This window comes from Nomia melanderi, chromosome 1 (assembly GCF_051020985.1).
Source record: "Nomia melanderi isolate GNS246 chromosome 1, iyNomMela1, whole genome shotgun sequence".
NCBI lineage: Eukaryota > Metazoa > Arthropoda > Insecta > Hymenoptera > Halictidae > Nomia > Nomia melanderi.
The window spans coordinates 38,567,932-38,585,322 of record NC_134999.1 but is presented as its reverse complement, the minus strand read 5'-3'; the positions used below and the strand labels follow the sequence as shown (position 1 = coordinate 38,585,322).

At 48.8% G+C, this 17,391-nt stretch overlaps 1 protein-coding gene across 1 annotated transcript in view; it reads left to right on the top strand.

The window, feature by feature from the left end:
- The first annotated feature begins 10,528 nt into the window (after nucleotides 1–10,528).
- mdy (diacylglycerol O-acyltransferase) overlaps nucleotides 10,529–17,391 on the top strand; it is a 113,378-nt gene continuing 106,515 nt past the window's right edge. The window contains exon 1 of the mRNA XM_031971844.2: nucleotides 10,529–11,218. Coding sequence (XP_031827704.1) covers nucleotides 11,100–11,218 — 119 coding nt within the window. The 5' untranslated portion in view covers nucleotides 10,529–11,099. The remainder of the gene's footprint in view (nucleotides 11,219–17,391) is intronic.

Genomic DNA, 17,391 nt, shown 5'->3' with positions numbered 1-17,391 from the left:
AATTTCGAGGGCTTTGGTTTTGCTTCGAACTCGAAATATGGTCTGTTGTTCTTGGGAACGTCGCACAGTCGATGCTATATTAATTGCAGTATCGATAATACCGTTACCGTTTCGAACGTCAGACGGTAGATCCATGGAATTCCTGTTTCTATCGCGAGTTCCTCCATTCGACTGTGCTGCGATTACAAATTCAATGTTTGAGAAAAGAACTAGCTTCTTTTGACAACAGAGACTGGCCAATTGAGATTGTCGGGGTAGTCCGAGAGCAACCCTCCTGAAAGAGATACGATTTTCAAGGCCGAACCCGCCTACTCCATTTTCCATCCCCTTGGCTTCGGTTCCGGAAAGAAAAGGAGAGTTTCAAAGGCCGGTGCAACCGTCGAAGAGGCTCATGGTTTACACATCGCGGCGGTATTCTCTCGTCAAGACCGTAAAAGCTCTCGGGACGATCGACTCTAAAAGTCGGGCGACACGGTCAAGTAGATTCTTCTCGGTCTTCCGGTTCTCAATTCACGACCTCGTGAAAGGCTACCCCTCCATGGTACGTGGCTACTGTCTTGTATCCCGGCTGTCCGCCTCCCGGGCTCCTCCTTTCGGTTTGAGACCCGGAGCAGCATCCTTCGAATTCAAGAGAGAGAATCGCAAACTCTCGCTCGCGGATATCTAAATGTTTTGTCCGGAGCAATAAATTCAGCCGCTTAGCTTTTTCGACCGCGGACAACTCGAGAGCGTCTGCTTGGAAATTTAAGTGGCTCTCCCGCGAAATAAGTTCCGGTCCTCCTCGAGTTTTTCCCGGTTTCCGGCGTACCGATCGAGTTAATTGTTGGAATAAACGGAATTAGTTTCCCGTGAAAACCGCTGTCCACGCTTCTCGAGAACAAAAATATTTTCGGGATAATTAGTATTGAAGTTGGCGGTCGTTTGTTCGTTCCAGCGTACAATTAGCGCGTACCGAACTTCGTTAATTGCTTTCCCGATTTTCTTTTTTTTTCGTTCACTTTTCATGCTATTAATGTTCGGAAAAGCATTATAATTCAACTCGCTCGAGCCGGTCGGCGAACGAGAAGACCGTTCTCACGGGAAGCAAACTATAAGCCGGGTTTTGCGTGAAGATGCCAGACCTCGAGGCGTTATAAAAGAAAGATAAGATATAGGGGGTTATCCACTTTCCCCCAAAAGGTGCTCGCAGCCGGAGTTGATCATACAGAATTAGATCGTGTCAACGTCGTATCACGGAAACTTTACGACAGAGAAACAGTGAACGTGCACGGCGTATACGTGCTATAACGCAGCTACGTAGGTAATAACGGGAGATGTTGAGCTGTTCGGGGCGACGTGGCGCATACGCTCCGCCTATTAGCATACAATTATCTTTATGCTTCTTTTATGATTCATATTTAGTGCCAGTTTCGCCCGGTTTCGCCCGGTTTCGCTTCGTCGGCCGGCGCAGCTTCAAGTTTGCAACTTTTACGATCGCACTTGTTTCGAAACTTAACGTTCGCCGGTTCGCCTCTTATCATCGTTTTACCCTGCGCGGCTCGACCGTCCGCCCTTCTCCCCCTGCTGTCCCTGGCCAGCACGTATTCCCGCTAAACGTGCTTTTACAAATACCCTCGGCACAACCGGGAGCCCAGCCGAAAATTTGCTACCGTACGTGCTGAAAATCAGCAATCTCCATCGATTCGCCCTGCTCTTCTTTTCGCGTCGCGCCATCTCGGTATCGCTGATGCGAATGATCGATCCCTTGTCATCGATGGGACGCGGTTGTCGTTACGATAATATCGCTAAGCTCGTTGCGGTGGATGTACCTCGAACAAACACGCATTTCGAGCTGTATTCTCTGCTGTGATATAACCCTTTGTAACCTGGAGGCACTCTAAACCCCTAACGCCGCAAAGTTCCAATTTAATGAGCTTAACGTTGAATTTGAGTTGAAGCAAAGATCAGTGTTCGAACAATACAGCTCGCAGTTCGGGTCTATGAGATTCATCCGTCTAACCAGTTGCAAGTGTAATGAAAAACTTAATAAGAGTATATTAGCTAGAAAGTTTAGCGCGTCAAGCATCAAATAAGAAGCTAAAGTACCCCGTAACCCTCGCTTGACTCGTTTAGGCGCTATCGTTGTTTGCTCTTCCTCGGGGGCGCAGAACAAAGGGACTTGAATTCGAGTTTAACGAGTAAATAAAACAATTAAGTAACGTTTCCGCTTGCTTAAATAGACGAGGCGAGTCTCTGGCCCCTGTTAGGGCAAACAATAAGCTGCGCGCGGTGCGCGTATCGCGAAAAATCGAAACGACGTAGGTCGATAGCGTAGCCGCGATTCCCTGGCCGGCGCCGTACCATTTTGTATGGTCTATGGGTACGATCGCCGTACCAATGACCCGCCATTCCTATCGACTACGACTGACCATTAATTTAATTAATGCAGATCCATTTGCAGCTCGCACGCGAGCCGTCCATTCCTGGCCTTTATTTCGCGCCATTCCGCCTTTATTTTTGACTAAACGCGTGCTCGCCGACCACCGACGCCGAAAGAATCAACACGACACCGTTGTTTTAGCCCCCCCCCCCCCCGCTTAAATCCACCGAAAACGGCGGATTCGTTTTATCGTCAGGTCGCATTAGTTCCCGCGTCTCTCCCAACCGGAATTTACCGCGCGACACTTGCGGCTAAAGAGGATTCCAAGTGTATTCTCCGGCGAAAATAAGTTCCATATAGTTTTCCGGAGTTCGCGCCGTGTGTTTTACAGCCGTCCGTTCCGCCCCGCGCCGCGCGCGCGATTCACATTAATTAACATTTCTGTTTGAGTTCCGTCGCTAATTACGAAAGTTCCCGTATATTTCCGGGATCTTGTGGTTCCGGGCTTATCAAAACTACTGGAAAATTAATTGAACGTAATTCCTCCCGGCAGATTAACGAAGAAAATTAATCCGCTGATTACTGTTTGCTCGTATTAATGAATAATCCGTTACGCGGCCGAAGAATTCATGGCGGAGCGTTTTTCATTGAGCATCCACGGGCTACAAATCAACCGGGAGAGGATTGTTCGGGGTGCCGCAAGTTTGATTTTAGTAGTTTTAGACCGCATCCCGCCGAATGGCTAATAACGGACGTGCTCTGACTACTAATCGGCTTTACGGAGATTCCCGGCCGCGGCACGGGGACAGGGGTGTGGGCTCATATGGGTTAAACACCGGGGAGAACGGTCAAAGGGTAAGATTAGATGCTTGCGACGGACTTCCGTAGAAGTTCTGCATAATGGATGTCCTTCGATAGCTCCTCGATTTATAATAACGTTCATCCTCATTCGATATGCATCTACATGAATTTGCAAGGTATCCGTTGGCTCCTCGGATCCACGATCTAACATAGTTATTTTTACGAGCCTCATTACGGGACTTTTCCAACCAGACGTGATCGTACATATACATTACAAATTCTGTATCGAGTGAACTATGATGTACCAACGCTCTCGATATCGGCAATAAAGATAAAACTCTATTTCCAAATAGATATCTTCAGAATCGACTAAATAGGACAACTAATGAAACGCAGGTAGTATACGCAAGCGATAGTCTTGTGTACCCGTAAAGTAAAAGAATTTAGAGGAACGCGAATGGAGAGAAAAATTAACAAGATTATAAAGTGAAATCGAAGGAGCATCTGGTGTTTTTTCTATTTTTAATTAGCTCCTCCGGTTCCGAGACCCGTCGAGAATTCATTTACACGTAATCCGGGGCGGCAGATTGTATCTCTAATTGCTTCGCGGCGGCGGCGGCGGCAGCGGCGTGCGCTGGAACCGATGCACGTGAAGTTTGTTTTAATATTAATTTCTTATCGTTGATCTTGCTCGGGGACGCTATTCCCCGGGTATCGCCAGTCTCACCTTCTCCACGTCGTGCAAACATACTCTGTGAACTAGTTGGTTGAATATCTTGCGATCTCTGCGAAGCAGGAAGGTGTAAGTACCGTGTTAGTCTTTGGGGTTACGTCGCTGCTCGCAGAGCTAACTAATAGCCTCTTAGCCTCGGCTTAGGGAGGATCATGCTACAGACAGCCGCACCCTCCTTTGCTGCGAGACTCGAACCAATCCCTTCCTGCAGCCCTTGGCGCGATCCTTAAGCCACGCGAGGCCTGCGTACACCTATCCTTTCCCCCAAAAGACAGATTAACAATAATGATCGATCGATCGCTGAACTCGAAGTATCCGATAAACAAATCGTACCAGGCTCCCGCGGGAAAATTATGTGACTGTACGGAACCACGGAAAAAAGCAGAAACGAATAAAAAATGTAAAAAGAATGTTCCCTCGATAAGGGTATTTTCTAATACGGAATGATGTGTTGGATAGTGTTATCGCCATGACATGATCACGAGAAAAAGTATCGTTCACAGGGCGCCCGGCAAGTCGAATCTGTTGGTATGAAATAATTCTGTTGGCATAGCCGACGCGAGACACTCGTAGACTGAGCAAACAGTTCACATGACGCACGACATTCCATCAAGAAATTATATCTCGATAAACAGGGAAGACGTTCGAAAGAGGAGACCTCGGTCTCACGGAAACTTTACTTTTCCCAGCGGCATATGAAACCCGTGTTCGAGAAGTCTCTTCATTCTGTCGGATTAAAGTATCAGGGACTTCATTAAACCCTACCGCGTTCTCATTTTCATTCTCGTAAACAAACAGATTGAACGCAATAAATTTTCGTTGTGCCAGGGATTTTCCTCCATTTTCCACGGCGTGCACAAACGAAGTCGCGCCGATGGAGGGGGATCTCCGCGAAATTTAGTGTTCGCCGGGCAGAAAGAACGGTGAGAACAATTTTTCCTCGCGCGACGATTCCGGAGGAGAAAGAAAAGTCCGCGCATACTTTGCCACCGCTAGCGATCTCTCAGCGAGAAGCCCGATCGGTGGATTTGCGGTAACCGCCTCGCTCTGTATGCGTTCGCGTATTTCGTCAAATCCCCGGCGGAGAGCCGGGGTTCCCCGTTTCCTTTCGTAACTCGGATATCGAGGTGGCTCGCGCGGTAAATAGATCGAAAACTCATAAATACGGTGAAACCAGCCAGCCGGCGGCGACGGTAGCGATCCATTTCGCCGATATAGTCGTCGCGCGTGCATGCACACGCAATTATGTAGACCGGGGCGGGCGGCATGTTAGATCGCCGACGGTACACGTGCGGGTTAGCGCCGTAAAAAATGCAAAAACTGGGCTAGCCCGGGCTGATGTATACGAGCGGCGTGCGCGGCTTTCCGCGGGCGGAGCGGCTTCTGTGAAAAACCGATCACGGAATCCCGATTGGGCGTGACTAGTTCTAATTTATTTAGTAGCGCGGAGGAGGGACAAGTTCCGGCACGGCTACGCGTCGCCGGCGCCATTGTATCGGCAGGTTTTCAGCTGTTTGAAATATCGAGCCCTCGCGGGTGCGCTCGATCCTTCGCCCTGTGACAGGATATTCGGACAGGAACTTTCGAAAGAACACGAGTGAAGGTTGCCTTTGAATCGAGTGATTTATTCAGGAATCTTGTGTACATCGTTTTTACAGTAGTCAAATTTTACTGCTACTTCAACGTAGGTTACAGTATTTCGATACGAGAGTTACTTGGGCTGTTGAAAAGGGTAAGTGGGTTATATCCAGGAACCTGGCTACGTAATTATGAGTATACAGGATTACTTATTGGTACGCATAATAAAATCCCGGCTAATTACTTCGGCTAATTAGATGCTTACATTCTGGTAAGCCGTGAATAATGTCAAACGAACCAGAGAAGCAAGGTAAATTAAGGTGGTTATTCCGTGTTTTTCTGTTTTTTTTTCTCTCTCTCTCTCTCCCGTCGCGTTCACGGAGAATTCGCGTATAAAAGAGGCGGGACACGGTATGACATTATTTATCATTCAGCGTAGGCGATCGCGATGCATCAAGTTGCAAGTTTCGGTATTGAGAGTATTTCGACAAGGTGGCCGAGGGGTCGCGGGACGCGGGGGCGTCGTCGCGTTGCGCGAGACGGTATCTGAATACAAAGTGCGAATCTCGCATACAGTCGGTCACTGAATCCGCTCAAGGGAGGTTTACAGGACAAGAAGGCAATAATCCAAGAATGGGAATGGTCCGACCAATATTGCGAAAGTTTCCAAGCCTGCTCTTGGACCGTTAAACTTCTGCCGACCCTCCTTTCCCACGACGGCTGACATATGAATAGGAGGGAAGACGGAATGGCACACGATACTCGACGGAGTCTGGACTCGTTTCTATCGTGGCCGACGTTTAACACGCTTTCAACCCTGAACCCGTATACTGATTCCTACTCGAGCGATTTCAACTGAATTAATCGCTTGATAATCTACCGTAAATGAACAAGTAATTAATCAGTAGCTCAAGGACCCGATTCTCATAGGAAACTAATTCGTCGCACATTTGTAGCTCGTCGAAATAAAATTCTTCCATAATTTGAAGATCGAATGCGCACGCAGCGAATCTATTAAAGCAGCAACAGGAATTTCTGCGTCATTCCGAGCACCCCAGTGCGCGAACAAATTTTCCTCTGGGAATACACGAAATGTATTTACCGGGTGACCCTAGATTTAAGCGATTTCGGACTGGCAAGGTACGGGCATACAACGATAATTCAGAATCCAGCAGCGCTTTCACTCGAAATTTATCCCCGGTTGATCGGAGTTCCAGCGCTATCGTTCGATCATTACAGATTGCTATGCACACCGGGTTAGATTATATCGTCGCCATTCAGCCCGGCCCTTTTCTGCTGTTACTCCTTGAAACCGCGAAGCGGGCACGCGCGCGCGACGTTTAATCACGCGCGATCGTCGGCCACATAATCGGCCGTAAAACGGCCGCAAACGGCGAGCACGTTTTCAAAAATGATCGATCCGAGGGAATGCCGCGTTAACGATCCAGTTAGCGGTCGGATGGTCGCGATAATCGCAAGGGAGCCGCACATAAAAAAGCCGACGCTCCTTTGTCGTCGCGTTTGATGTGCGACGATAAAAGTTGCGCTCCGCTGTGGATGAAAGCAACCCTTCTTTATTTATTCCTAACTACAACTTTGAGCTTCATTCTTCCAATATAGATCGTAGTCAATAAAGTGTGCGTCGAGTATTCTTCCGATGATTATTTTCCAATAAACTTCCAACGAAATTGATGCCGTCAGTTTGGCACATTCCCTTGTTAGATAATTCACCCTCCACACGTGCTTATCGCAAGTGACGCTCCCTCCCATCGAAAGTTTCCCCCGCAAAATTCTCCCGTGTCATTTATGACAAGCTGCGAACCTTCCTCCCTTCGATCGACGCACGCCAGCTGCGAGATAAAGTCATCCCTCCCTCTCCCGAGCGTTTCAACGATACAAGAATCGTATCGCGCGACATAAAACCTCATCGCAGAAGATCTCCCGGGGGTTAGCCTCGCGTTCCTAACATTTAATCGACTGGCCATGGTCCGGAGGAGGCCGCGCGCCCTCACGAGTCCGGTTTAACCTGGATCCCGTTCCAACCCCTTTTTTCGCCACGCAATTTCCAGAATTCTCCATTCTCCGTTCCCCCTTTTATTGCGGTCGTCCGGCGTGACAGGGTTTTTTAAAATCGTCGCCCGAGGGTATTAGATCTGACGGTCGCCGCGTGAAGTGGTCAGTAAAGGGGTGGGAACAGGGGGCGGAGGGTGTCGCGCGGGGCATAAGCACAACTCCGAATCCAGGAAACTCGTAGCCGAGTTCGTGAATGTCTGCGGAGATCCCGGCGACGTGTAACTGCGTATGTAGAGTAACGCGTTTGCCACCGTGCTCAGTAATATCCGTGGTTGGCCATAAAGGGAGTTCGTAAACGGCTAGTACGGCTTTTCTCCTCCTGTATTTTCCACCGGCGACCCTGCCGCCACTGTCGCCGTTCCAATGACCGTCTGGAACGTGCGGCCGGGTCGCACCGTGGAAAACGACGCGAAACAGAATGAATATAGACTTAGCCTATAGCGGCCGTAGCCGCTGCGTGCCAAGGCTCCGCGCGGAAACCGTTCCGTTCCACACTCAAACTCGCCGAGACTGAATCTGCAAACATACGATCGCCCGGACCGTTACACCCCGGCCGGATTATGGTTCATGGGTGTAACTCGGTCGTTCGCGCGATGCACCGGGATACTTTGTTCGGCAGGTCGGCCGAATTGCGCGAGCTTTCGCAACCGTAACTTTTTTTATCTGCTCCAACGTTGGACGCACTCCAACGTCACCGTGTGTTTACTTTTGTTCCGCGCCGCGCGTTGCGCGATGATCGCTGGACTCTTCCGTGTTCGGGAAACGCGTGGATTTTAATTGATCCTCCGAAGTTGATGGAATTTTCTATTCTCACGCGCGAGGAACTTGGAATAAGAATCTCAGAGATTAATCGAGAATTATAAAAGTCGAGTAACGGTTTCGTTCAAGCAGCTCGAACGAGGATTTTAATACGAAATGCTAGGATAATGAATGAGAAACGCTCAACGAACTTCGCTCGGTGATCATCGACCGTGGGAAATGCTTGGAAGTCCGTAAACTCGCAAGACGATACTTTGAACAAGAAGGTTCCGCGTTGCGTGACGTTCGACGAGACACATTATTCATCAAGGCGGCGAGTGTTAATTAGGCCACTCGGCTGCCGGAATTAGAAAATCTAACCGTCACGGTGCCGATGTCAAATTCATAACTAGAAGCGTAACTACATTTCGCGGCGTGCACCGTAATACATCGCGGCTGAGGATAATTCGTAACGAGTTTAAGACCGTTACGCGAAGAAGCTCGTCGACGCAGCGTCGGCCCGCGATTTAAAGGGGCCGGATTTGCTGCGCGCTTTCGCGAGTATCTTTTGCGGGTTTCCGCTCGGAGGTGCAGCCGTCGTAATTAGCTTTTCTTTGCGTGCATCTCTGCCTTCCACCTCGCCCCTCGGCATCTTTCTTCGCGGCGCGGGTACTACTCGCCCGGCCCGGGCCCGCGATTCGAAGAGTCGCGTAATTGACACGCGAAATTGTCTCACGTGTTTGGACTCGGGTTTATTTACTTCGGAACTTTCGAGCGTTCGCCGGGAGTTTCCGGTTTCCCCGGTGCACCGAATCGAAGTTCCCGAGTCAGCAAACTCGGAGAGCAAAGCTCGCGACATCCGAAGTCTTAATGGATATTTCGACAGAATAATTACTGCGCCGGCCGAAAGAGTACGGGGAAATTGTTCCCGACGTTTCCCTCATATGTCATTCTACGGGAAACCGTCTTTTCTGTCCGATTTAATCCTGTGGAAAATTCGAATCTTGCTCTTTGACGGCATTGACAAATCACTTGGTAAACAAGGTAACATTTAAATCTGCAGTTTTTATGCCTCGTTATCCGTTCAAACAAGATAAGTCGTATGCGGAGCGGAGTCGATTATGCTAACATGTGTTGCGTCAGTCAGTTTTTTCAGAGAAAGAAGTGTATTCACTTAGAAGTGTTTATCTTGAACGGTATGACTTGGAATTTCTTTCGGAAAGATAAGTTCCATCTTACATCGAACGCGTCAGCTCTAGTAAGACGTGTTTCGGATAAAAAGTATTATTTGTCACAAGGTGTAGACGTTTAACGAGTAGAGAATGATTCGCAACCGTGCGTCATCGGTTTCCTTATTCGCACGCGAAACGTTCCGAGGGTATTACGCTTTATTAGAGGTCAGCCGGTAACCGGAAGTACCGTCAAATTGTAACTACCACTGTAAAATACGAAGCCCGAGCACGTAAAGCCGGATTACGGTACGCGGTGATTATCCATTTTCATTGCGGACCGTATTCGTTGTTATCCGAACGGTTCTAAAAACGAAAAGCGCCTATTGGCCGCCCAGCGCAACCGAGATTTTCGGTCGAGATTGCAAGTATGTGTAGTGCTCGTGCTCGTAAGTTCGCGTCTTAAACCGAAAGAGGCAAGCTCAGTTTTGCATTAAAAAGGAAAAGTAACAACTGCGTTCATGCGAGACTGTTCATAAACGGTTGGATTTGAACCTACAGCCCCGAGGCAGCTAAATTTCACGCTGCTTCGAGTGTCACGTACCGGGTGTGCAAGAAACACCGACCCAAGAACAATCGCGATAGTTCTCGATTCGATAACCATGAACTGTGACATAGGAAGAAGTAACGGACCGAGTAACAAATGTCAGGCACACATTTCTACCGAACGTGCATTACGACCGAGAACGGACTCGGTAATGACTAATTCAGTCCGTCAATCATGACCAATTACGTCTCGCGCTATATCCCATCTCTGAGAATACCGAGGGAATTTTCCGTACATCCAGAAACAATGAAGAATACTTCCAGAACTTCAGGGACAACTCGAAAACGGTAACATGCAAAGCAACCCAAACTGTCAACGTATCGGACACCCAATAGTTGTTCGAATCGACCCCAGATCCGGTTAACCGAACGAGTCTCGAAAAGAATATTCCCGAGTAGACGCTCGGCGCGTGCACTCGTTCTAATTTCGACTGTCACCGTTTTTACAGCCGTTACGCAACGGCTTCAAAGGAGAAAGTGCGAAATCATTGGTGCGCCCTCTGCGCCGAAAATCCCCGGCCGAACGTATATCATACGTTACGCGTCCGCGGCGGTAGAGCGGAAAACCTGACGTGATTCGTAACGATGTCGTTATCTGGAAGAAACTCGGAGATAAACACTGCGAGACGAGACCGGGTCGGGTCGATGGGAGTCGGTAGTAGGATCGCGACCGTCCGATCGTAAACACGGTCGCGTGCGTATCGAAGATAAGGATCGCGCAGCTTGCGGAGCCAGCTGTAGGTCGCTGGTCCCGCCGAGCCGAAATTGCCGAAACTTGGGGGATCCCTCGATCGATCGTGGATCATCCGTCCGCGTGCCGCGCGAACCAGCGAAAGTGAGAACCCCGGCGGACGGTCTCGCTTGCTCCGATAAACACAATCCTTTTCCCTCGCGCGTACAGGGACGACGAGTGTGTGTCGTGCTGGGTGAATAACGGGTTTCCGCGTGTGTGCGTCTGCATGTGGATCGGATCCGCTTGTGATAGTGTGTCAGTACTGGGAAACGGTGCGCGCGTTGCTCGTCGCCTCCGCCGAGAGCAACGATGACGACGGATCACGAAAGCGACACGAGGGTGAGGCTGAGGAGGACCAAGAGCGTCACCAGGGCCGAGGAGATCCAAAAGGCCGAGATGATGGTGCGCAGATCGCAGCCGGACAGGGCGTGAGTAGAGTTGGTTCGTCATTCCAGCTGCGCGTTTCGTGTTTCCGTGACGGTTCCACGGTCCAACTCCGTCGTGCACGGTCCCCATGCTCCTCCGAATAGCCGTTTTTCCGATTCACCGGGACTCGGGATTCAGGAACGTTCGATGCACGGATTCGTTTGCGCACGAGGAACGCGGAGACACGAAATTTCCAGGTTGCCACTAGACGCGTCTAGGGAAGAGGCGACGTTACGGAGGACGCATGCGCAGCTCGACTTGGATCGAGCGCGACTGTGAACGAGGAATCCCCACCATGGTGATCGTGTCTGAACGGGAGAGAGTACATTCCCCTTCTCGTTTCAGCGCACGATCCGTCCGCGCGCCGTTCCGTCGCGTGTCATAATCGATGCGGAGGTCAGCCGCTGGTAGCGCTCGTGTTTTCCATAGCTCGTTTCACAAGGCCCGGTCCGAGAGGCCTTCGGACTTTATCCGGAGCTAACGAACCGGCCATGCGGACGATCCGTCCCCGTTGGACGGGACGACAAGATCTGACCGACTGCCTTAATTGGGCTGCCCGCGGAGGACACGGCTCCACGACCCAGTTTTCTTCTCTCCGGCGATACACGTACGACTGGATTTCGCGGGACTGTGGTCGTGAATGCGAACGACACAATGCGGCGCCGGCTGAATGGAGAAATGTTATTTAGCACAGGGCTGAAATGTAATCTGATTACGCGCCGATTATGGCCGAATCGAATGGGTATTTCGTTGTCGCGGCTTTCGTCGGGGCGACGTTGTTATTCGAAATTTCCGAAATATTTTCCTTCGGCCAGCTTGCTCCCGCGACTCGAATATTCAAGGGAAACAATGGAATTTCGGTCTAGACTACTGCAGAATTGAGTCTCCCGAGCAGGAAGGTCGGCGTTTCGCAACGTTGATGGCTTTTAGTAGTTAGCAGGGGATCCGCGAGTTCTATGAAGCATTAAAAACAGGAAATTATTCAGAGTTTACCTGGCCCAAAGAGCGGCGCGTTCCCGACGCGATCGCGTGCGTCTGGGATCCGCGCCGCTGGGCTCTCTCGATAAACCGTGGATCAGTTATGCGGAAACGACTAATATTTACGCTGACGTCAACTATTCTAGTGTCTACACTGGGGGCAGGAGTGAATGGAGCAGGGTTCATTCACGAGAATGGACACTGGAGCAGGGAATTGAATGTGAATGCCGTGGCGGCGAGCGCGTCGCGGAAACGCAAAACTTTCTTTAACGAGTTGTTCGTTTCGAGAACACGGCCGCGGTGGATAGCACGCGAAGAAAACACGGCGAAAGATAATCCGTTCGCGGCGATAGGATAATTATCGAGGTTCGCTCTCCTGCTGCCCTGTTTTTCCTCGTTCCCTGTCTCCCCGTTACTTCCTCGCGTACACCGATGGTCCCATTTCTTCATGGCAAAGTTACGGGGAAAGTTATACCGGGTGCGAGGATCACGGTGACGCGGCACCGTTCTCGTTTCCCGCTCAAAAACAATGGCAATGTCTGGCCGAAGTTACGGACAAAGTTTTATTAAACTTGACGAAGACGAACCGTTTCTGTTGCTCGATCAATAAGTTCTCGCCGGGGTGTACACCGACGAGCCTTTCCGTATTTTCGATTCGAGGCGAATTTTACGGCCGCGCGGTAACCAGCTTTTCGAACAATTATATCGCGAACGGAGGAACAGCCCGGAGCACGGAGAACAGAGGTACAGAGTGGAAAATAAGACGGTTGAAAATCAAATTTCGAACACCGCGGCCAGCTCCCAGGTGGCTCTCCATTAAACACTCGAGACGTGCAATTAAGAGTCGGTCTCTCGTGCATCAGAGATTATGAGGGATTTAAGAGTATTCCGATGTAAACTTACAGGCCGTTAATAATCCTGAAATAGTGCTCCGGTTTTCTTTGCACAGCAGATTGTGTGTACAGAGAGGTCTATCATGTTTCGGCGATAACGTTGTTGGTTTATGCGCTGACTCGTCTTAAGATATATTTGCACGTTATTAGATTAGAGTTGGCTGATATATAAATAGCAATATATCAAGCTTAATCGCAGCCCGGTTCGCGCGCAACGCGCGTGTATCGTTTGTGTCTGAGGTCGATGCATATTCTCCACTGTAAACGGACACATTAACATTCTCGCGCGCTCGGCCATCGTTGCCGATTCGGATAATTAATCGAAATATTCGTAACGCCCGGCGAATCGTTGTAAATACGATGAGAATGACGAGAAATACGAAAAAAAAGGGAACCATTTATCTGTCGGACGTACTCGATATCGGATGCCGATGACGTTTCCGCGCAGTTGATACCTGGAACCGACTCGAAACACTTTTGTCCGTGACGAGCGAATATTTGCGAGGCCTGTTGAATACAAATATCAGATCGAAAATTTAAATCACTTCGCTAAATAATGGTTTTCAGTTGTTGACGTATAGTGGGGGAAGGCGGATCGGGGAACGCCGGGTAGAAAATCGTTTGATATCGAACGTTGAGCTCTCTGCCGAACAGATTCGAAAATACATTCTATTAATTAACCGATCAAACGATCGAAAACCGCACCGGGCTGAGTCGCCAGCGCTTTGAGTAACGCGAAACGACTCGGTACGGTGCGTATTCACTTTGTGACAATTACGGAATAATTCCCCTTGACGGCGCCACGGCAAAACATGAAACTTTGCACAGTGTAATTAACGACCAGTACGCCGACATTGCGCAATTTCGTGTTTCCTTTCGATCGACGGTTTTATCATTGACCGAACGTCGAGGCTACGCGTCGCGGCGACTTTATGTAACTCGCCGGGTACGAAGTTCAATAACGCGTCCACGTAATTAAAACAAACGTTAATGAGTGTCGCGGTTGATAATTAGTTCGCCGACCCGTTCATACTCGCCCATGCTGCTTCTTTTTTTCCCTATTACTTTTACTTCGTTTAATTATAGACTGAGTTAAAAACGAAATTACTTTGCATGATGTTCGTATTTGTCGCGTCGAGGTAAAATGCCATCTGAAAATCAATACGGTAAATAGTAGTTGCATTTTAGTCGTTGGAATTACCGAGATTATAATTCCGAGTGCGTCCGCTCGTTGCTCGCCGTTTCTACTTGTCGGGAGTATTATCAGTTGAAAGGAAGACGCATAACGACGTAATGCAATTAATTCTCGTAAACATGATTTTAAAAGTGGAGGAGGCATGCAATGCACAGACAAAGTAGTCTATGTAGTCACAGGAAAAACTTTAGCGCATTGTTTTCAAAGGAATTAAACCTCTCACGCATGTTATTATACATATCCGACTTACATTTGCCAGTGAATACACTTTTCTGCATTTATAAGATACACAAGCCAGAGTAACATTAATGAAACGCAAACTTTAATTAGATTCGCTATGGTTTCATTCTACTTTTAATTCGCTGAAACCATTCATGAACGAAACTAAATTTAATTTAAAGTTACTTGCTCGAAATTTCCCGACGAAAATATAAATTTCCACAAACTTCCGTGGTCTAATCATAAAAAACAGCCACGAGCTTTCCCTATCGCGATCCCTTTAATTATCTAAGTTCGTTTTTTAAGAAACGCATTTATTACGGTTAGATTTCCAAAACTGTTAAATCTTAATAGAAAGCAACGCATCCCCGCGAAAGAAAAACCTAAGTGGAGAGCCACTAGAAATGCAGATTTCTTCATCTCTTTTATACAGAAGATCTAAGTAATATTGGCTCGTACACACAATCGTATACTTATACTTTCTTACCGGTACGCGAATGCTTTGCTCTCCCAATTATGGCAACTCGGCAAAATTGCTGACGCGAGTTCGTCGCAGTGCGACCAGTGTCGCGTGTCTTTAATTAAAATGTTAATTCGAGTGACGGCGCAGGAACGTTGATGGAGCTGCGGCAGATCGGCACGATAGCCCGGGGATGTATCGGACGAACACTTTCGTACACACCGCGCTATGAAGTATCATAAATTCATGACCAGTTTACAGTGTATTCGGTTTGAAGTGCAGTTTCGATCGTGTTCTTCAATCGGAATCGCTAATCAAAGAATCCGACCTTCCCGAAGTTAACGAAAGAACCGTTAACCCTCGTTCACATGTCGCCGATACTTTCCTGAACGCAAAAAGTACACTGACTTTCAACCTCCACCAAAACTGGAGCACATTTGTCAGGCTCATAAAGCTCCTCCGGTTCGCGTTTTAATATCCTTTCTACGTGGAAAAAATTTAATCAAACACAGGGATCAAAAATTAATATCTCGAAAAACGAAGGTAAATCCGTTGCTGGGTATTCCGTAGAGATGTTTCGCGGGTACAAAGTCGTCTGGAAAATTGGTTGGAAGAATGTTAGAAGATTAGAACACACAGGGTGGCGAGGGGAGGATCGGTAGGCTCGTAATAGAGATTTATTCATTTCAATTGCTGATGAATTGAACTCTCGCAGGACAAATGTATGCATCGAATATAACGAAGTGCGAGCATTACCGGGATTCTCATAAATCCCCCTTGATCCTGAGTGTACAAAATCCTTAACAAAGAATAGTAGACTTCCAGATGATTACCATAGCCCAAGAAGACTCTCAGGAAATGTAAATCCACGCGGAGATCCATTAATAGGAAGTTACACTCGCTCGAAGCTGCGCGGACGCGCTCGTAAAGATAAAAAGTAATAATTATTACAACTTCGGTCCGTTCGTCCGGGCAAAACGCTAATTAGCGTTCCCGAGGAGGACCGTCGGGATGTTGATGATGCCAGGAGCGTCAGTTTTTCCCCGCACCTCTCCCTCGGCCTCGCCGAATGTATCCTCCCGACAAGCTGTGTTTTATTAGCGAGAGGTTGCCCAAGGAAAAAAAAGCAGTGAAATCTTCGTCCCCCTTTGACATGCCATAATGACCTGCAAACAAGAGCGTTGTTTTTTTTCCTTTCGCCCTTGCTCTCTCTCTCTCGAGGAAAAGAACACCTTTTCTACCTTCGGTTGTTTCTTCTCCCCATCTTCGCGCCCCTCCGCTTTCTTGCCACCCCCCGGATCGTCCATTATGCCCGTGGAATCAGAGATGGCACCACTCCCGCGTCTCTAAAACAAACGAACCCTACTGTATTTACTCGTTCCGTGTTTGCCGGATACTTCTTGTTTTCGCCAACTTTGCAATTAGGCGCGCGCGCACGGCAGCGGCGGCGGCGGCGGCGGCGGCGGCGGCGGCGGCGGCGGCGAGGGAGGAGAAGGGTGGTTCGTTGGACGCGGTGAATATCGGATGATCCACCCCTTTGGGCACCGAGGGAATCCGCGCGGAAAGCTATGTCTGGCTCGTGCGGATCTTTCACTTCCGGATTGATTTTAAAGTTCCCGTTTGTACGATCCTTCGATCCGAATCGCCCTTCCCGCGTATTTGTTCCCAAATTCAATCTAATTCCTGACGATCTCTGGCTCGAAGAGAACCGTGCCGATGGATTCGCTGTCTGCTCGTTCGGATATTTGACGAGCACCGTTCACTTCGGTAAGAATACACGCGGCGTGATTAAAAAGAATGGGCCTCGAGCTGCCTGGGCGCGAAGGCTGGCTACGGCATGTTGCAATTGTTTTCTCCGGGAAGTTGCGAAACAGTTTTGTACTTTTCCGCGAGTGCGATATCTGTGACGGCCGACGCGTGCGTCGAAAGAGATGTAAAATGATTTTACGAGATGTTCTTTCTTCCACGCTCGTGCCGCGTTTTTATAACTGCGCCTTGAAATTCCAGTTTCATCCGTTCAAATACACTCGACGGGATTTTTTTCTCGCACGGCCGCAGCGCCACGTTTCGGCAGTTTAAATTCAGCGAGGAATATTTTTCCACTAATTTAAATACAAATTCAAGCTCGGGACGTTCCGCGCGGAGCATTTCTGCTCTGAAACGCGCGAAACCACAGCCCTTCCGCGATAAAGTTTCTTTGAATTGATACGACGTCATTATCGGGCGTACTTTTATCTCATTTGAAATGTACGCGTCGCGATACGGCAGAATTTCAGTGATCCGCGGGGAAGATAACATCGCGTTCCGCGACAGAATCGGTACAGTCCGGAGAATTATGGTATTTCAGAATTCCACGGGTGGTCTGGAAATGAGGTATCCAGCGTGACCTCTCCAACGGAGATTAATACAATTTTCTACACTGATAAAAGC